Source organism: Doryrhamphus excisus, chromosome 18 (assembly GCF_030265055.1).
Source record: "Doryrhamphus excisus isolate RoL2022-K1 chromosome 18, RoL_Dexc_1.0, whole genome shotgun sequence".
Classification (NCBI taxonomy): domain Eukaryota; kingdom Metazoa; phylum Chordata; class Actinopteri; order Syngnathiformes; family Syngnathidae; genus Doryrhamphus; species Doryrhamphus excisus.
This window is the reverse complement of record NC_080483.1, coordinates 2,776,150-2,792,759: the sequence shown is the minus strand read 5'-3', so window position 1 is coordinate 2,792,759 and position 16,610 is coordinate 2,776,150. Positions and strand designations below refer to the sequence as shown.

At 39.5% G+C, this 16,610-nt stretch overlaps 2 protein-coding genes across 2 annotated transcripts; one reads left to right on the top strand and one right to left on the bottom strand.

Moving 5' to 3' along the window:
• Positions 1-467: 467 nt before the first annotated feature.
• LOC131106356 (transmembrane protein 43) lies at positions 468-7,083 on the bottom strand. The gene is made up of 12 exons (XM_058055322.1): positions 6,950-7,083; positions 6,293-6,433; positions 6,097-6,231; positions 5,720-5,814; positions 5,580-5,629; positions 3,801-3,870; positions 3,662-3,732; positions 3,466-3,593; positions 3,318-3,392; positions 3,113-3,214; positions 2,907-3,024; positions 468-800 (listed from the first exon to the last, which is right to left on the bottom strand). The coding sequence occupies exons 1-12, from the start codon at positions 6,965-6,967 to the stop codon at positions 598-600; spliced, it is 1,206 nt and encodes a 401-aa protein (XP_057911305.1). The 5' UTR covers positions 6,968-7,083; the 3' UTR covers positions 468-597.
• On the top strand, positions 6,826-16,530 carry zgc:112334 (uncharacterized protein LOC619199 homolog). The gene is made up of 11 exons (XM_058055321.1): positions 6,826-7,598; positions 7,836-7,943; positions 8,012-8,108; positions 8,758-8,892; positions 10,334-10,532; positions 10,603-10,734; positions 13,581-13,680; positions 13,759-13,930; positions 14,001-14,145; positions 14,215-14,269; positions 15,312-16,530. Exons 1-11 carry the CDS (start codon positions 7,557-7,559, stop codon positions 15,423-15,425), a joined length of 1,299 nt encoding a protein of 432 aa, XP_057911304.1. The 5' UTR covers positions 6,826-7,556; the 3' UTR covers positions 15,426-16,530.
• Positions 16,531-16,610: the final 80 nt, after the last annotated feature.

Sequence of the window (16,610 nt, the reverse complement as noted above, 5' to 3'; positions counted from 1 at the left end):
CGACAAAACTACAGCTAATATTATCTTTGGATTGTGTGGAGAACGTCATCACGCAATGCGCGTCATTTCCGCTTCTTCCTGTATACAAAGAACACCAGCAAGTGTTCTTCCGACCGATTTTCTGTCTTTCGCCACATTAAATGGTTAGTTGTGTTATGTGTCGCCATGTTTTCAAATTCAATACTTCCTGTCAAAGATTCCCTTCGAAAGGAACATGCGCAGAACACAAATGGATATTCATTTCGATGATATAATACTGTGGGTTTTAAAACCGGAATATGAGCATATTTGGGGTTTTCAAAAGAGTTATTGGTGTTTACATAGCCGTGCGTAATCGGGCTATTGCTGATATTCCGGTTCTGATTTATTTGACTGCATGTAAACGTAGCAAACCGATGTGCTATGACTTCACTCTTCCACCAGATGTCATTAATGTGGCTTTACTATATTCATACAAGGGACAACTGTTATTATAAAGCGCATTTATTTACTTCATTGTACTGCATAAATGTAAATATGTAAACACTGGCATAACGTGCAGATTGTGAACATTTTGCTCTATTATAACGTGACGTTCAAACTTTGTCAGATTATTCGTCACTGGTGCTTCTTGGCTGGAAGTCCTGATCGTACTAAAAGCAGCGGTAGCAGAGCCAAAGCTCCCAAAGCTGCTGCCACCAGCGGGCGATAAAACACCCAACCGACTGCGATGACGAGGAGAGAGAGCGAGGAGGAGACGCACAGGGCGAAGATCTTCAACCCCACCGACACCAGCTCTCTGAGGATGGGAACCCAGTCCACTGTGGGCATGACAGAGCGGAGAAATACATGAGTGAGTACACCCACTTACATTGCAGTGACCATTATATTCTATCTGGAAATGAAACTGGATATACTTTAGAGTAGTCGGTGTGCAGCTTTACATTTACATTTTGTAATGAGTACTAGGGCCACACTGGAAAAATATGGCGGATATCTTGAAGGAAAAAAAGTCTGATTAACTAGAATACAGTTGTACATTTCCAAGAAAAAAGCTGTACATTTACGAGAATAAAGTTCTAAATTTACAAGAATAATAACAGTTTAATAATAATAACACTGTCCTAGAATAAAGTTGACAAATTTCAAAGAAAAACATTGAATTTACGGGAATATATCTGTAAATTTACAAGCAAAAAAGTTGTACATTTACAAGAAAAAGAGTTGCACATTTACAAGAATTAAGTTGTACATTTCCATGAAAAATGGCTGTAAGTTCAGGAGAACGAAGTTGTAAATTTACGAGAACGGTGGTTGTAATTTTGCAAGAATGAAGTTACAACAGTTGTACATTAACGGAAATAAACCTGTAAATTACAGAAACGAAGTTGTAAAATTTCGGAGACAAAAAACTTTACATTTTACAAAAACAGTTTTAGATTTATGAGAGTAAAGTTGTATATTTCCAATAATTTTTTTGTACATTTATGGGAATAGAGTTGTAGATTTATGAGAATAAAGTTGCAAACATACAAGAATCAATTTTTACATTTACAGAACTAAAGTTGTACATTTACGAGAAAAAGTTGTGAATTTCTAAGAATAAAGTTGAACTTTTCCAATAATTTGTTTTGTACATTTATGAGAATAAAGTTGCACACATACAAGAATACAGTTGTACATTTACAGAACTAAAGTTGCACATTTATGAGATAAAGTTGTACATTTCCGAGAAAAAATATTTCAACTTACAAGAGTAAAGTTGTAAATTTACGTGAATAAAGTTGTAAATATCAAATTAAAAAAAGTTGCACATTACAAAAATAAACTAATAAATTTACAAGACAAGAGTTGTATTACAAGAATAAAGTCGTTAATTTAGGAGAATAAAGTTGTAAATTTTACGAGAAAAAAAGTCAGAATATTATAAGAATAAAGTCACAAATTTACAAGACAAGAGTTGTAATATTACAAGAATAAAGTTGTAAATATACGAGAAAAAAGTCAGAATATTGTAAGAATAAAGTCACAAATTGACAAGACAAGAGTTGTAATATTACAAGAATAAAGTTGTAAATTTACGAGAAAAAAGTCAGAATATTATAAGAATAAAGTCAGAAATTTACGAGAAAAAAGTCAGAATATTATAAGAAAGTCAGAAATTTACAAGACAAGAGTTGTAAAATTACAAGAATAAAGTTGTAAATTTACGAGAAAAAAAGTCACAAATTGACAAGACAAGAGTTGTAATATTACAAGAATAAAGTTGTAAATTTGTGACTTTATTCTTATAATATTCTGACTTTTTTCTCATAAATGTACAAGACAAGAGTTGTAATATTACAAGAATAAAGTTGTAAATTTACGAGAAAAAAGTCAGAATATTATAAGAATAAAGTCACAAATTGACAAGACAAGAGTTGTAATATTACAAGAATAAAGTTGTAAATTTGTGACTTTATTCTTATAATATTCTGACTTTTTTCTCATAATTTTACAAGACAAGAGTTGTAATATTACAACAATAAAGTTGTAAATTTACGAGAAAAAAGTCAAAATATTATAAGAATAAAGTCACAAAATGACAAGACAAGAGTTGTAATATTTCAAGAATAAAGTTGTAAATTTACGAGAAAAAAGTCAAAATATTATAAGAATAAAGTCAGAAATTTACGAGGAAAAAGTCAGAATATTATAAGAAAGTCAGAAATTTACAAGACAAGAGTTGTAAAATTACAAGAATAAAGTTGTAAATTTACGAGAAAAAAGTCAGGATATTATAAGAATAAAGTCACAAATTGACAAGACAAGAGTTGTAATATTACAAGAATAAAGCGTTAATATAGGAAAATAAATACATTTCCTAGAATAAAGAGTTCTATAATATCGAATGTGCATGAGTGCCGTGCGTGTGAGTGGATGTCTACCCAGAGTGTAGAGGATGCGCGTGGTGAGTTGAATGCTGAGGAACATGAGGGCCCATCCCGCAGCTCGGAGTCCCCACGTCTTCATGTTGTTGTACTGCTGCTCCCTGGCAAACACCTCCTGTACATCACAGCACGTGGAGATGTTGATTATTTATGGCCCAGACGGGCACGTACCGTTATGCGTTTATGCCTTTCTTTGTGCTGACCTCTGCAGACAGCTCTTCCAGGTACAAGATCTCCAGGATATCGCCTGACTTGGTTCTGAAGGGCATCAGCTTCTCTCCTCTCTGCTTGGCCACAACGCTGACCTGGAGTTTGAGGTTTGTCGGCTCATTTACACCACACAAACACGAGATCAAGTAGTACCACTAGTTTCAGACCATGTTTGCCTGACACACGTGCGGCACTCACAGTTTGGGCCGGGCCGAGGTCAGACGTCTCACCGCTGAGTCCCGCAAAGGAGAACCTCACACGGACATCTCCGACCTTCCAAGGCATAACAATGACGATTAAGAGAAACAGGTATTGAACAAGTTGATGTTCGATCAGATGCCCTCACCTCTGGCCTCTTTGGGTTCTGAGTGTGGTAGAAGTAATCGTCACTGATGGTGAAGAAAGGGTCCGAGTCAGACGACGTAAAATCCCTGAGACTCAGCGTCTGGAAGTTATTAACCTGTTCCACCAGTCCTGAGTCAAAGTAAACAATGTGACACGGACTAGTCTCGGCGGGGTGTGTCACATGATTGATTGATCACCTTCAGACAGCGTGAAAGGTCCCACTCGGACTTGGGGGGCCACGACTGTGACGCTCTCTGCTGCCATGGCACTGAAATGAAAAGATGACAGACATGAACGTTTGCCACTAGAAATCTACACGGTAGCGCAATCAAGCACCTTGGATTCTGGTGACCAATTTCCTTATCGAAATTGCGACTGTTGATCAGCTCTGCTTTCCACTCTGTGTCTGGGGAAAGGAGAAGGAAAACGTTCATCACCACCACAATGCAACAAATACAATTGTACAACACAAATGGTAATGGTTTTATTTCATTTGAACATGCATCAGATTACAATTGAATGCATCCCATAATCAGTTCCCAGTTCCACATGTCCAAAAGGAGTAGGAAGAAGCAAAGCTTATTAAATCCTACCCCTCCATCTGGTACTTTTACAATCAGTAACTGTTACATTTGTTCACTTCCTGCTTTCCATAATACAGTTTAAGGTTTTTTTTCGTTTTTTTTTTTAATAATGTACCTCGTACCGAAGTACAAGGTGATATGAGCATCCAATGCCATAATGGGTACCATAGTAAGTGTCAATATAGTGATATATATAGCACATCATGACTGGTTCAAGACTCTTCATCCTTGTATTTAGCAAACATCAACTGCTTGTATTGTTTCTTGAATTGGCTCATCGTTGTGCATTGTTTGATTTCCTTACTCAATCCATTCCATAGTTTGATTCCACATACTGAAATGCTATGGCTAGCATAACGTAGTCCTAGCATAGAAGTGTTTCAAATGTACTTCTTCCCTGAGATCATATTTCTCCTCTCTTGTAGAGAAGTATTGGATGATATTTTAGCAAATTGGTTATTTTTAGCCTTATGCATTATTTTAGCTGTTTGAAGATGAACTATATCAGCAAGTTGAAGTATTTGTGATTTTAGAAATAAGGAGTTAGTATGTTCTCTGTAGGCGGCATTATGAATTATCCTTACTGGCCTTTTTTGCAGTACATTTAGCGAGTGAAGATTGCTTTTATAGTTATTAGCCCATATTTCCACACAATAAGTAAGATATGGTAGACGCAGAGAGCAAAAAATTACAAAATTAAAAAAAATTTACTATTGAAAGCAGGAAGTGAACAAATGTAACAGTTACTGATTGTAAAAGTACCAGATGGAGGGGTAGGATTTAATAAGCTTTGCTTCTTCCTACTGCGGAATGTGGAACTGGCAACTGATTATGGGATGCACTCAATTGTAATCTGATGCATGTTCAAATGAAATTAAACCATTACCAAAAATGAATTAAAATACAAATTCAGTTCACTCCAGTTCTATGGACTGTAGTCTACACTGGCCACTAGGTGTCACTAGCACCAAGCACCAGACTCGATCGCCAATGACAACAATGACTGTTGTGGGCGTGCTCCAGCTAAAACTCAACTCTGAATCCCTGATGTCACTTCCTGTCCACATGTGCAGAAAGACATTTATTGAAACACACACAGACACGTGTCTTAAATTGCTTATTTTCTTTGGATTATATCTAGTATATTGGGTAACATGAGTGTAAAAGTGACTATAGGGGTGTTATTTCATGTCTAGAGAGCTCTAATAATAAAATAATAATAAAAAATATTCCATTTAGTAATATTAACTCCTAATTCACTTTTCGCTGTCGGGTCTGGAACCAATTAACAACGATAAGTGAGGGATTACTGTACAGCACTACATGTTGTACACTGACTACTCTAAATTATATCCATTGTACTTTCTTTTGTATTTTCCCTTGAGAAGATTTAATCAAAAATAGTTACTGAAATCCAATGTGGTGGCGTGTAAAGGCAAAAAATGTCCAAATATAACGGGATGTAACTAAATTAATAAGATATACTAATATGTTATATATAATATGCCAAGCAATACAGGAAACAACTCACTGTAGGAGTACGTGGTTTCGGTTTTGGTTTCACCATTCTCTTGGTAGTCCCTGAAATGATACAGTGTTGTTAATATTTGGGATTGAAGACAAAACATTTTTGGGCCCCACCCTTAAGCCTTCAGAGTTGGCCACACTCACTTGCTCTCCCGGTACTCCACCCACTGATACATCTCCACCTCCCTCTTCAACTTCACCGCCTGCACTGCTACTCCGTAGTTGGGGTCATGCAGGGGCTGTGCATGCATACACAAACTAGCATGAGAGGTATGCATTCATCAATATGATTATTATTGCGCTTGTAGTTTGCAGTGGCGTACAACCGCACTGCATGATACTGCGGCCTGCCTAATTATTGTCACAGTGCACGCTGCTGATTGCAGACAAATCTGTCTTCGCTCAGGTTTACTGGCTGCCTTTCATATCTTTGTTTACATAAAATCTTTGCATTGTATCTCATTCGATCGTAATAGACTTAGCAACGGCGTCATATTGGAGAGCGATAGAGTCTTGTCTACCTGTAAGGTGCGTAGCTGTGCAGACAGGTGAACCAAGCGATTGTTGTTCTGCAGGTCAAGGCTGGCAAAAGTGTCCAATGACACAACCTGAGCGAGACCTTCGTCCAGGGACAATGCCGTCCTCAAAGCTCGGCCCTGGGGACAGAAACATTCTGTCATTATTCTTAAAATTACTGAACATGTGAGGTTTTCATACCTCATTCGTGAAGAGAACATATATGGAGAGGAAAAACAGGCCGACTCCGACTAACGTTCCTCCTGCAGTGTCACTCAATCTTTGCAGGAATCCTGGGTTGGTTTTACTCCTTACATGCGTGTGAGAGTCTTTGCCTGAAAACTGAAACAAATGTTACGTCAATGCAACTGGAAATGAACAATTAAGAAAATAAAACTTAACAGATCAACTTTGACTTTGCAGATTACAAATTTTGAAATGGGGGACAAGCTAGTTCAGTTCTGCTATGTGTATGCGTGTATTTTAAACCATTATCTTAATCATACTGTATATTTTATGTGCTAATTTTTCGGAAAAAAAATGGAATAGGCAGTTCCTGTTCCACAGTTGAATTGACACGCCTCCCTTCTGTACTTTGTTATAGTTATAGCCAGGCCATCCATTAACAAACGTAAAGCTAGTAGCAGGTGACCAACTGTACAGCTAACGTAAATATAAACATTTATGTTTACAATTACATCAGCTGTACAGTTTTAGCTACTAGCACCCATACGTTTAAATGACTAGAAAGCTAGCTCAGTTAGCGACCTCGACAGCACCGGCGTTAACATTACAACAATACGATTAAATGTCATTCATGATATGTAAACCTCATAATTAGGTAAGTTAACAACTCACATTGGTCGGCGACGACATGTTTAACAACGAACACAGAAAAGTTGGAGACGCTACGGAAGAAGTAAAAAAAACTACAAAAGTACAATTGGTTTGCTTGCTCTGATGACCGGAGTCTCCCGGTTAAAACTGGAGGTGAGCGGAGTTGGGTTTAAGTAGCATAGCATGTCATTGTCTATACCGGAGTGTGCTGGTGACAAAACAATCGCACACTTTAACAGGGCAGAATGACGTTTTTGCGAAGCATCATGGGTACTCGAGTTTTCATTTTAGCTCGCTGATTTGTAAAAGGTTACTACTTCAATGCAGAATTAATACGAAATTATTAAAAAGGATAATTTAAGTCAAATATATTCTTTATTTCACATTTAAAATTGCACTTGAGATTAATAGATTATTATAGAAAATTAGCAAATAGTGATATTGTCTTATTATTATCTTGTTTCTGTTTTAAATTTAAGACACTTTTTTTCCCAACAACAAAAACATTGGTGCAGGGTGATGAAACAGACGCACCTAGACACATAAATGTGCCACTTGTAAGAGGATTACTGTACAGGGGAAGACAAAGCAATTACTGGCACTTGTCATCCTCACCATAGCTGTTGAAATGCAGGAGTATGATGTTATAGTACTTGGGACTGGACTCAAGGTAAGGCTATTTGTTGAATCAAAGTACTCATTGCTTCTTTGAATAGAGCTGCTTCTTATTATAAAGTGTCTTATATGCATATTATGTGACTCCATATACTGTACACTATATAGTATGCAATCTAATGGGATCATTCAGGAGGTTTACAACAAGGAGCAGCTCTATTCAGAGGAGCAGGTACACTTTCACTTTATTTTGCTAATATTTCCACCACTAATATTTGCCTGACTCCTGCAGGAATGTGTCCTCTCGGGTTTAATGTCACAAAATGGCAAAAAGGTCCTACACATGGACAAGAATGGTTACTACGGAGGACAGAGTGCATCAGTTTCTCCTCTTGAGGAGGTGTTCTTACCCGAGCATGTGAATTGTTGCCATTATAACTTACTGATTTCATTGTTGTCTTCTCTCAGTTGTACAGGAGGTTCAAAGTTCCCGGCCCTGCTGAATGCACCCTTCGTGGAAAAGAGTGGAACGTTGATCTTATCCCAAAGTTTTTCCTCGCCAGTGGTGAGAGGTTAGGTCAGGGGTGGGCAAACTATGGCCCGGGGGCCACATCCGGCCCGCCAAGTGTTTGAATACGGCCCGCCCAATCTTTCAAAAGTATTTAATTTAAACTCAACATACAACCTGGCATCATGGCCTGAGCCAACCTTTTGATGGTTGTATCAATTTTGTTGTTTGACATGGTCTGTTGTTTACAAAGTGCTCCTGAAAAAAGAGACACAAGCACATAATAATAATAAAAATTAAAATAATAATTATTATATTATTATTATAACTATTATGATTATTATATTTATTATATTAATGCTAATTATTATATTAATTATATATAATAATATTGTTATATTTGCATATTTTACATAATAATAATATAATAATAATTATTTTAATTTTATTTTAATTATTATAATATTGTATTATTTTTTTAATATTTAAATATAAATATAAAATAATAAATAATAATAGCAGATTGCATGACAATTTTACAGATACAATAATACCAGGTGGACTGTTACGTGTAAAATATATAGTCTGCCCCCGAAATTTTGTTATATCAATGCGGCCCGCGAGTCAAAAAGTTTGCCCACCCCTGGGTTAGGTTGTGTTGGTTTCCTTTCATTTCATGCCTTTCACGCTGTGTTTGCTGCATTAGGCGAACTGGTGAAAATGTTGGTGGACACCGAGGTCACACGTTATGTGGACTTCAGAGTGGTTGAGGGGAGTTACGTGTACATGGCGGGCAAATTGCACAAAGTGCCGGCCACTGAGGAAGACACCCACACGTCAGGTACGTCGATGCTGTCATCAATGGGATAGCAATAGCTAATTTACATATTTCTATTTTGCTAAGTGGTAAGTGGTAGACCAGGTCCAGTCTCAAACTCAATTTACTTGGGGGCCACTGGAGCTCGGGTCAGGGTGAGACTGGGCCGCATCAGGTTTTCCAAAAAAAAACAAAAAACGCATTTATTAAAAACTAAAAAATTTTAAAAACTTTTTGGTTCTGGTTTGGTTCCAATTTTCTACAAGAAAAGTTCTGATAAAACATTCCACTGTTCTCAAATATCTTACTTTTTATTTTTCTACACAAAATAAGATGAAAAATAAATAAACAAATCAAGAATAGATAAAATCAATCAATCAGTAATAAATAAAGAAATATAATAATAATAATAAAACAGCAAATAATAAAAACTTAAGAAACCACATATAGTTGGTGGGTAGACAAATTATTTTTTTTCAGATTAAAATGAACAAAGCATTATTAGAGCCCTGTAGACATGACAAAACACGACTATAGTCACATTTATACTCTTTTTATTTACAACATATTGCGCAACTGCAGGGTCTTGAGACACATGCTAACTCGCAAACTAGAGAGCTAGCGACCTAAACGGTAGCCTTCAAGTTATTTCCTTTCAACTTAAATAGCCAAAAACTTACCACTTCCACACGGATAGGGAGGATAACTATTAACAGTTATTTAACCTTTAACATGAACATGAATCAAACGTAATAATTTTTTCTGGGTACATGATACCATACAGCATCCATATCAAACTTGCGCGGGCCGCACTAACATTAAACTTTCATATCAAGGCGGGGGCCTCAAACTAGTGCCGCGTGTTTGAGACCCCTGCAGTTTCAGTAGGGAAGCCCGGACTTCTCGGTCTCCTACCACCTGAGGCATACTCAGCTGAAAAAACGCCCCAGTAAAAATGATGGCAGGCCATCAGGACCACATCGTCTGCGAAAAGCAGCAACTAACACAGAGATCCTAAAGCCCCCAAAATGGACTCCCTCAAGGCCTTGGCTGTATCTAGAAAATCTCTCCATAAAAATTCTAAAGAGAATCAGTGCCAAAGGGCAGCCTTGGAACCAGAACCAGACTCCTGCTCTGGTTGTACAAGGACAGAATGGCGTGTGGTAGAGTGCCCACCAATCCCACACCACCAGAGGACCCCGAACAGGACACCGCGGGGAACACGGTCAAATATCTTGTCCAAGTCCACAAAATCCCATGTACCCTCCAGTACCTTTGCAGGGGTCAGTCTAGGGTTCTGCGACCGGAACGAAAATCAAATTGTGGACCAGTCTCTCCACCACCCTGGAAAAGACTACCCCAGAAGTTACCCTTCCAGTTACCCTTCGTGAAAAGGGGGACCAACGGTCCCGGTCTGCAAATCTAGGTCTTCTGTTCCCAACTTCAGTGTCTTAATATTTTTCAGATCTGATGGGCATGTTTGACAAGAGGAGGTTCAGGAAGCTGCTGCTTTTTGCTCACAACTTCGACGTGAGAAACCCTCGTACGTATCAGGATGTGGATCCCGACAAAACCACAACCCGGGATCTCTTCTCTCGGTTTGACCTGGGGCTTGATGTTGTGGAGTTCATAGGTCACGCCATAGCCTTGCACGGTAGAGAGAGGTAGGTCACATTGCGCAAATCAAACCAAATCATTTTGACGTTTCATAGGCTGTCTTTGTGTACCTGTTAGTTATCTGGACCAGCCCTGTGTGGAGACCATCAAGAGGATCAGATTGTATGCCGAGTCTCTGGCTCGCCACAACACTAGCCCATACCTCTACCCGGTCTTTGGACTGTCTGAACTACCACAAGGATTTGCCAGGTTATTCTTTCAATCACTTCTTGAAGTCTTAGGAAACACTTGCCCTGAGTATAAGACGATACGTCTTCACCAAAAAAATTCAGAAAACTTAACATACCTGACCTGGCCAGCCCTGGGTTCAATCCGGGCTCGAACCAGGGTCCGCAGAATAAGTTGAGCGTCCTAGCAATTGAGCTAAAGGCCCAGACTTTTAACTTAATGTCCAACACAACTCATTAGGTGTCAGGGAGTGAGGTTTACCAAAGTACAGCCACACAGCTGCACCAGCAAATGATAATTCCTCACGTGAGTCTGAGCTTTTCTTCCTGTCACTCATGTTCTTGAAAAGCGCACGTAATGCATTTGACCCGAATATAAAACACAATTATATCCAGGGTTGAGATTTGTGCATGCAAAACGGAAGGTGGCTCCAAATGACTCCCCCCCCCAAGCAAGTCAGAGCTTTTCTTCCTGTCACTCGTGTTGTTGAAAAGCGCACATAATGCATTTGACCTGAATATAAAATACAATTATATCCAGGGTTTAGATTTGTGCATGCAAAACGGAAGGTGGCTCCAATTGACTTCCCCCCCAAGCAAGTCAGAGCTTTTCTTCCGGTCACTCATGTTGTTGAAAAGCGCACATAATGCATTTGACCTGAATATAAAATACAATTATATCCAGGGTTTAGATTTGTGCATGCAAAACGGAAGGTGGCTCCAAATGACTCCCCCCCCCAAGCAAGTCAGAGCTTTTCTTCCTGTCACTCGTGTTGTTGAAAAGCGCACGTAATGCATTTGACCTGAATATAAAATACAATTATATCCAGGGTTTAGATTTGTGCATGCAAAACGGAAGGTGGCTCCAATTGACTTCCCCCCCAAGCAAGTCAGAGCTTTTCTTCCGGTCACTCATGTTGTTGAAAAGCGCACATAATGCATTTGACCTGAATATAAAATACAATTATATCCAGGGTTTAGATTTGTGCATGCAAAACGGAAGGTGGCTCCAAATGACTTCCCCCCAAGCAAGTCAGAGCTTTTCTTCCTGTCACTCATGTTGTTGAAAAGCGCTAGTAATGCATTGGACCTGAATATAAAATACAATTATATCCAGGGTTTAGATTTGTGCATGCAAAACGGAAGGTGGCTCCAAATGACTTCCCCCCCAAGCAAGTCAGAGCTTTTCTTCCTGTCACTCATGTTGTTGAAAAGCGCACGTAATGCATTGGACCTGAATATAAAATACAATTATATCCAGGGTTTAGATTTGTGCATGCAAAACGGAAGGTGGCTCCAAATGACCCCCCCCCCCCCCCCAGCAAGTCAGAGCTTTTCTTCCTGTCACTCATGTTGTTGAAAAGCGCAAGTAATGCATTGGACCTGAATATAAAACACAATTACATCCAAGGTTTAGATTTGTGCATGCAAAACGGAATGTGGCTCCAAATGACTCCCCCCCTCCAGCAAGTCAGAGCTTTTCTTCTTGTCACTCAAGTTGTTGAAAAGCGTACGTAATGTATTTGACCTGAATATAAAACACAATTATATCCAGGGTTTAGATTTGTGCATGCAAAACGGAAGGTGGCTCCAAATGACTTCCCCCCAAGCAAGTCAGAGCTTTTCTTCCTGTCACTCATGTTGTTTAAAAGCGCACGTAATGCGTTGGACCTGAATATAAAATACAATTATATCCAGGGTTGAGATTTGTGCATGCAAAACGGAAGGTGGCTCCAAATGACTTCCCCCCAAGCAAGTCAGAGCTTTTCTTCCTGTCACTTGTGTTGTTGAAAAGCGCACGTAATGCATTGGACCTGAATATAAAACACAATTATATCCATGGTTTAGATGTGTGCATGCAAAACGGAAGGTGGCTCAAAATGACTTCCCCCCAAGCAAGTCAGAGCTTTTCTTCCTGTCACTCATGTTGTTGAAAAGCGCACGTAATGCATTTGACCTGAATATAAAATACAATTATATCCAAGGTTTAGATTTGTGCATGCAAAACGGAAGGTGGCTCCAAATGACTTGAGCTTTTCTTCCTGTTACTCACACATACTCCAAGAACACGGAAATATGCAGCCATTTTTCAATTAAGGTTTTTTATTAAGGTATTTTCTTCAGGGTTATCTTATATTCAGTGTAGAAATGTATACATGCAGACCGATAGGTAATGCCAAACGTCTTTTCCCCAGAGCTTTTCTTCCCATCACTCACACATGACTAAAACAGGCTGAAGTCTTGTAATGCATCTAATTAATTTGACCTTTTTCTTTCACTTAAAAAAAGTACATTGTCTCATACTCTGGGTCTAGATTTATACATGCAAACTGGCAGGTCGTCTTATATTCGGGTCCATACAGGCCGGGTTTGAACTAAGCCACCCAAATGTTAATTATTAATCTTTTCAAGATATTTTGGCCCATTTTACGCTTTCAAGTTTGTGAGCTTAGGTCAGGCTATTTTCTGTCCATAAAGTTTTCGAAGTTTTCGTTTTGGAAATTCTGTTTGTATGACCGGTACTGGCAGTATTATACATAATGTCACCCCAGATGCTAGAATACTGTTTTATAGCAGACACAGTTGCAGAAATATTCCGCTAGTCTGAGTTCTGTGTGAAAGGAAAAGACAAATAAATAGCAGATTTTCTGTTTCGGCTCTGTTTCTGTGTATATCTGTGTGAAATGGGCTGGAAATTGTGACCCTGTAGGGCCACGGCGCCACCTGTTTTTACCTGCAGAGGGGGTAGCGGGGGGCGACGGGTGCCATGTTTCCTGACATTTCCACTTCCTGTTTATTTGTCCCAATGCTTTTATCCACGTATGGGCTTCAGCTCTTCTGGTTTGAATTTTTTTATTTGTGTGTCAGGTTGAGTGCAGAATACGGAGGAACGTTCCTGCTGAACAGAGCGGTGGATGAAATCGTGTTGGACAACGGCAAAGTGAAAGCAGTCAAATCAGAGGGCAAGGCAAGGGCGCTCGCGTTTGGAATGAGCGTGGTGTACACATACGTACATACGTAGCGATTCTTTCTTTGTGTTTCACAGTTGTTCCAGTGCAAACAGCTGGTCTGCGATCCCAGCTACGTTCCCAACCGTGTCAGGAAGGTGGGGAAAGTCATCAGGGTCATCTGTTTACTCAACCATCCCGTGAAAAACACTCACGAGGCCAACTCGTGTCAGATCATCATCCCGCAAACACAACTCCACAGGAAGTCTGGTGCGCCATCTGCCAGGTAATACTGCTTTATTTGGTGCGCTATTACAATACCCCTGGTGTGTCTATGCAGACATCTTCATATCCGTGGTGTCCTACACTCATAACGTGGCTTCAGATGGGATGTACATCGCCACGGTGAGCACAGCCGTAGAAAGCAACAACCCAGAGAAGGAGGTGCAGCCGGGCTTGGACCTTCTGGAACCCATCGTGCAGAAGTGAGTTAGCTCAACCGAGTTTCTAATCACCTTTACATGTCATTGATTGTTTTTTTTTTTTGCATCCAGATTTGTTTCAGTCAGCAGCCTGCTGGTTCCCAATGATGATGGAAGCAAGAGTCAGGTAGTAAAAAAATGGTACAGTGCATCCGGTGAATGGTCATCGTGAATATACGGCCGGGCTGCACAGCGGTCGAGTGGTTAGCGCGCAGACCTCACAGTTAGGAGACCCGAGTTCAATCCCATCTCTGTGTGGAGTTTGCATGTTCTCCCCGTGCATGCGTGGGTTTTCTCCGGGTACTCCGGTTTCCTCCCACATTCCAAAAACATGCTAGGTTAATTAGCCACTCCAAATTGTCCATACTAGGTATGAATGTGAGTGTGAATGGTTGTTTGTCTATATGTGCTCTGTGATTGGCTGGCCACCAGTCCAGGGTGTACCACGCCCCCCTGGTGAGGACAAGCGGTAGAAAATGAATAAATGAGTAAATAATAAAAGAATATATAGGGCTGTGCTGCGGTCGAGTGGTTAGCGCCTCACAGCTAGGAGACCCTAGTTCAACCCCACCCTCAAAAACATGCTAGGTTCATTAGTGACTCCAAATTGTCCATAGGTATGAATGTGAGTGTGAATGGTTGTTTGTCTATATGTGCCCTGTGATTGGCTGGCCACCAGTCTAGTGTGTACCCCGCCTCTTGGCCGAAGACAGCTGGTATAGGCTCCAGCACCCCTGCGACTTTTGTGTGGATGAGCGGTAAGAAAGCGGTAGAAAATGAATGAATGTATCTTGATGATGATTCTTACATTCCCGTGTGTAGTGTACACATGAATGCCCCGTATTGACAACATGAACGTTTTTTTTATATTTGTAAATGTATTAAAAATAATAATTAAAACACTTGAGAAATCCCATGTGAATAAGTATTCACAGCCAATCGAGCGGCGGCCATTTGGTATGTCCCTGCAGTAGCCTGTGTGATGTGATGTTATTGTGTTATTTCATGTCTACATTGTGCTAATAATGCTCTAAGCATATTCCCTTAATGCAGTCGGATCAGGAAGTGAGACGAGTGAATCTCTGTAGATATTTTCCAGATGCACTGTACTGTACTTTGAGTAGAATAATAATGTGTAGCACTTGTTGACAAGCTTTCTTCTCGCTCAGATTTTTGTCTCTCGCTCCTATGATGAAAGCAACCACTTTGGGAGCGAGTGTGAGGACATTAAGGACATGTACCGTCGCATCACTGGTCACGCGCCTCCCATGAAGACTAGCTAAGTAGCATTTAGCAAGCTATTAAGATGTCAATATTCAGCAACTGCTGAAGGGGATACTGTAACTCTCTATAGAAAACTAGGTTTCTATTTGTACAGAAACACAAAATTTGTATTCCAGTTGGTTATAAAATTCTCGTTTGTGGTATTTTCTTTACTGCTAGCTCGCTAGCTAGCTGGATCGTGTTTGTACGTTTATCTTCTTCTGTGGCGACATTGAAGAGGCTAAAGGCTCCCTAGCTCCCCCTACAGTTTTGAAGCGAAACAAACCTATGGAGCGCCGTAATGATGCTGCGTTCGAGAGTATCAGAAAATTTTAACATAAAGTGTCAACATTGGTTAGTTATTGCTTTATTTGAAAGTAGATCATTTGAAAACCAACCTTATCTTTTTTAGACTATGAGTCTTTTTAATATATATGTGTCATGCTGGGAGCATAACACAATATAACCCACACACCAATTTCCATACATAATTTGTGTTAAATAGCGATGTTTTATTTAAACAATACATATAATATTTTGCATCACGGTGGTTGCGGGGCGTCAGATTGCTGCGTGTGGCTCGAGTCTGGGCTATCAATTTGTCCAGATTTCCCAGCTGTATTGAATGCAGCATGAAAGCTAGTCGGAAGCTCGAGAAGCTAATAGTAACCGCTTGGAGAAAGTTGTTTTCTTTATGTTGTCATGTTTTGGAATAAACAGTGTGGCAACAGCAATTTGTCCAGATTTCCCAGCTGTATCGAATGCAGCATGACAGCTAGTCGGAAGTTCGAGAAGCTAATAGTAAACGTATGTATGAGTGTAATATTTGTTTTATCGCTACCTGACTCTGAATCTTAAAATTAGCATTTAATTGGTTCAGCAAACTTTAAGAGACCAAATAACGTAGGAAATCCACTGTAGCCTGTCTGGCAACAGCATTTTGTCCAGATTTCCCAGTTGTATTGAATGCAGCATGAAAGCTAGTCGGAAGTTCGAGAAGCTAATAGTAAACGCTTGGATAAAGTTGTCTTTATGTTGTCATATTTTGGAATAAACAGTGTATAATCGTGTTAAGAGTGTGGTGTAATGTTTGTTTTAGCGCATACCTGACTCTGAATCTTAAAATTAGCATTTAATTGGTTCAGCAAACTTTAAGAGACCAAATAAAGTCTGGCAACAACAAATTCTCCTTATTAAAAAAACTG

What these genes read in the sequence shown, in the direction of transcription:
- LOC131106356 (XM_058055322.1), bottom strand. An exon ending in CGAAACCACGTACTCCTACA is followed by an intron (nt 3,871 to 5,579) that starts GTGAGTTGTTTC and finishes TCCTTTCCCCAG; the next exon opens with ACACAGAGTGGAAAGCAGAG. An exon ending in ATTGGTCACCAGAATCCAAG is followed by an intron (nt 3,733 to 3,800) that starts GTGCTTGATTGC and finishes TTTTCATTTCAG; the next exon opens with TGCCATGGCAGCAGAGAGCG.
- zgc:112334 (XM_058055321.1), top strand. Translation starts at nt 7,557, where the DNA reads ATGCAGGAGTATGATGTTATAGTACTTGGGACTGGACTCAAG. An exon ending in TACTTGGGACTGGACTCAAG is followed by an intron (nt 7,599 to 7,835) that starts GTAAGGCTATTT and finishes TGACTCCTGCAG; the next exon opens with GAATGTGTCCTCTCGGGTTT. An exon ending in AAAGTTTTTCCTCGCCAGTG is followed by an intron (nt 8,109 to 8,757) that starts GTGAGAGGTTAG and finishes TTGCTGCATTAG; the next exon opens with GCGAACTGGTGAAAATGTTG.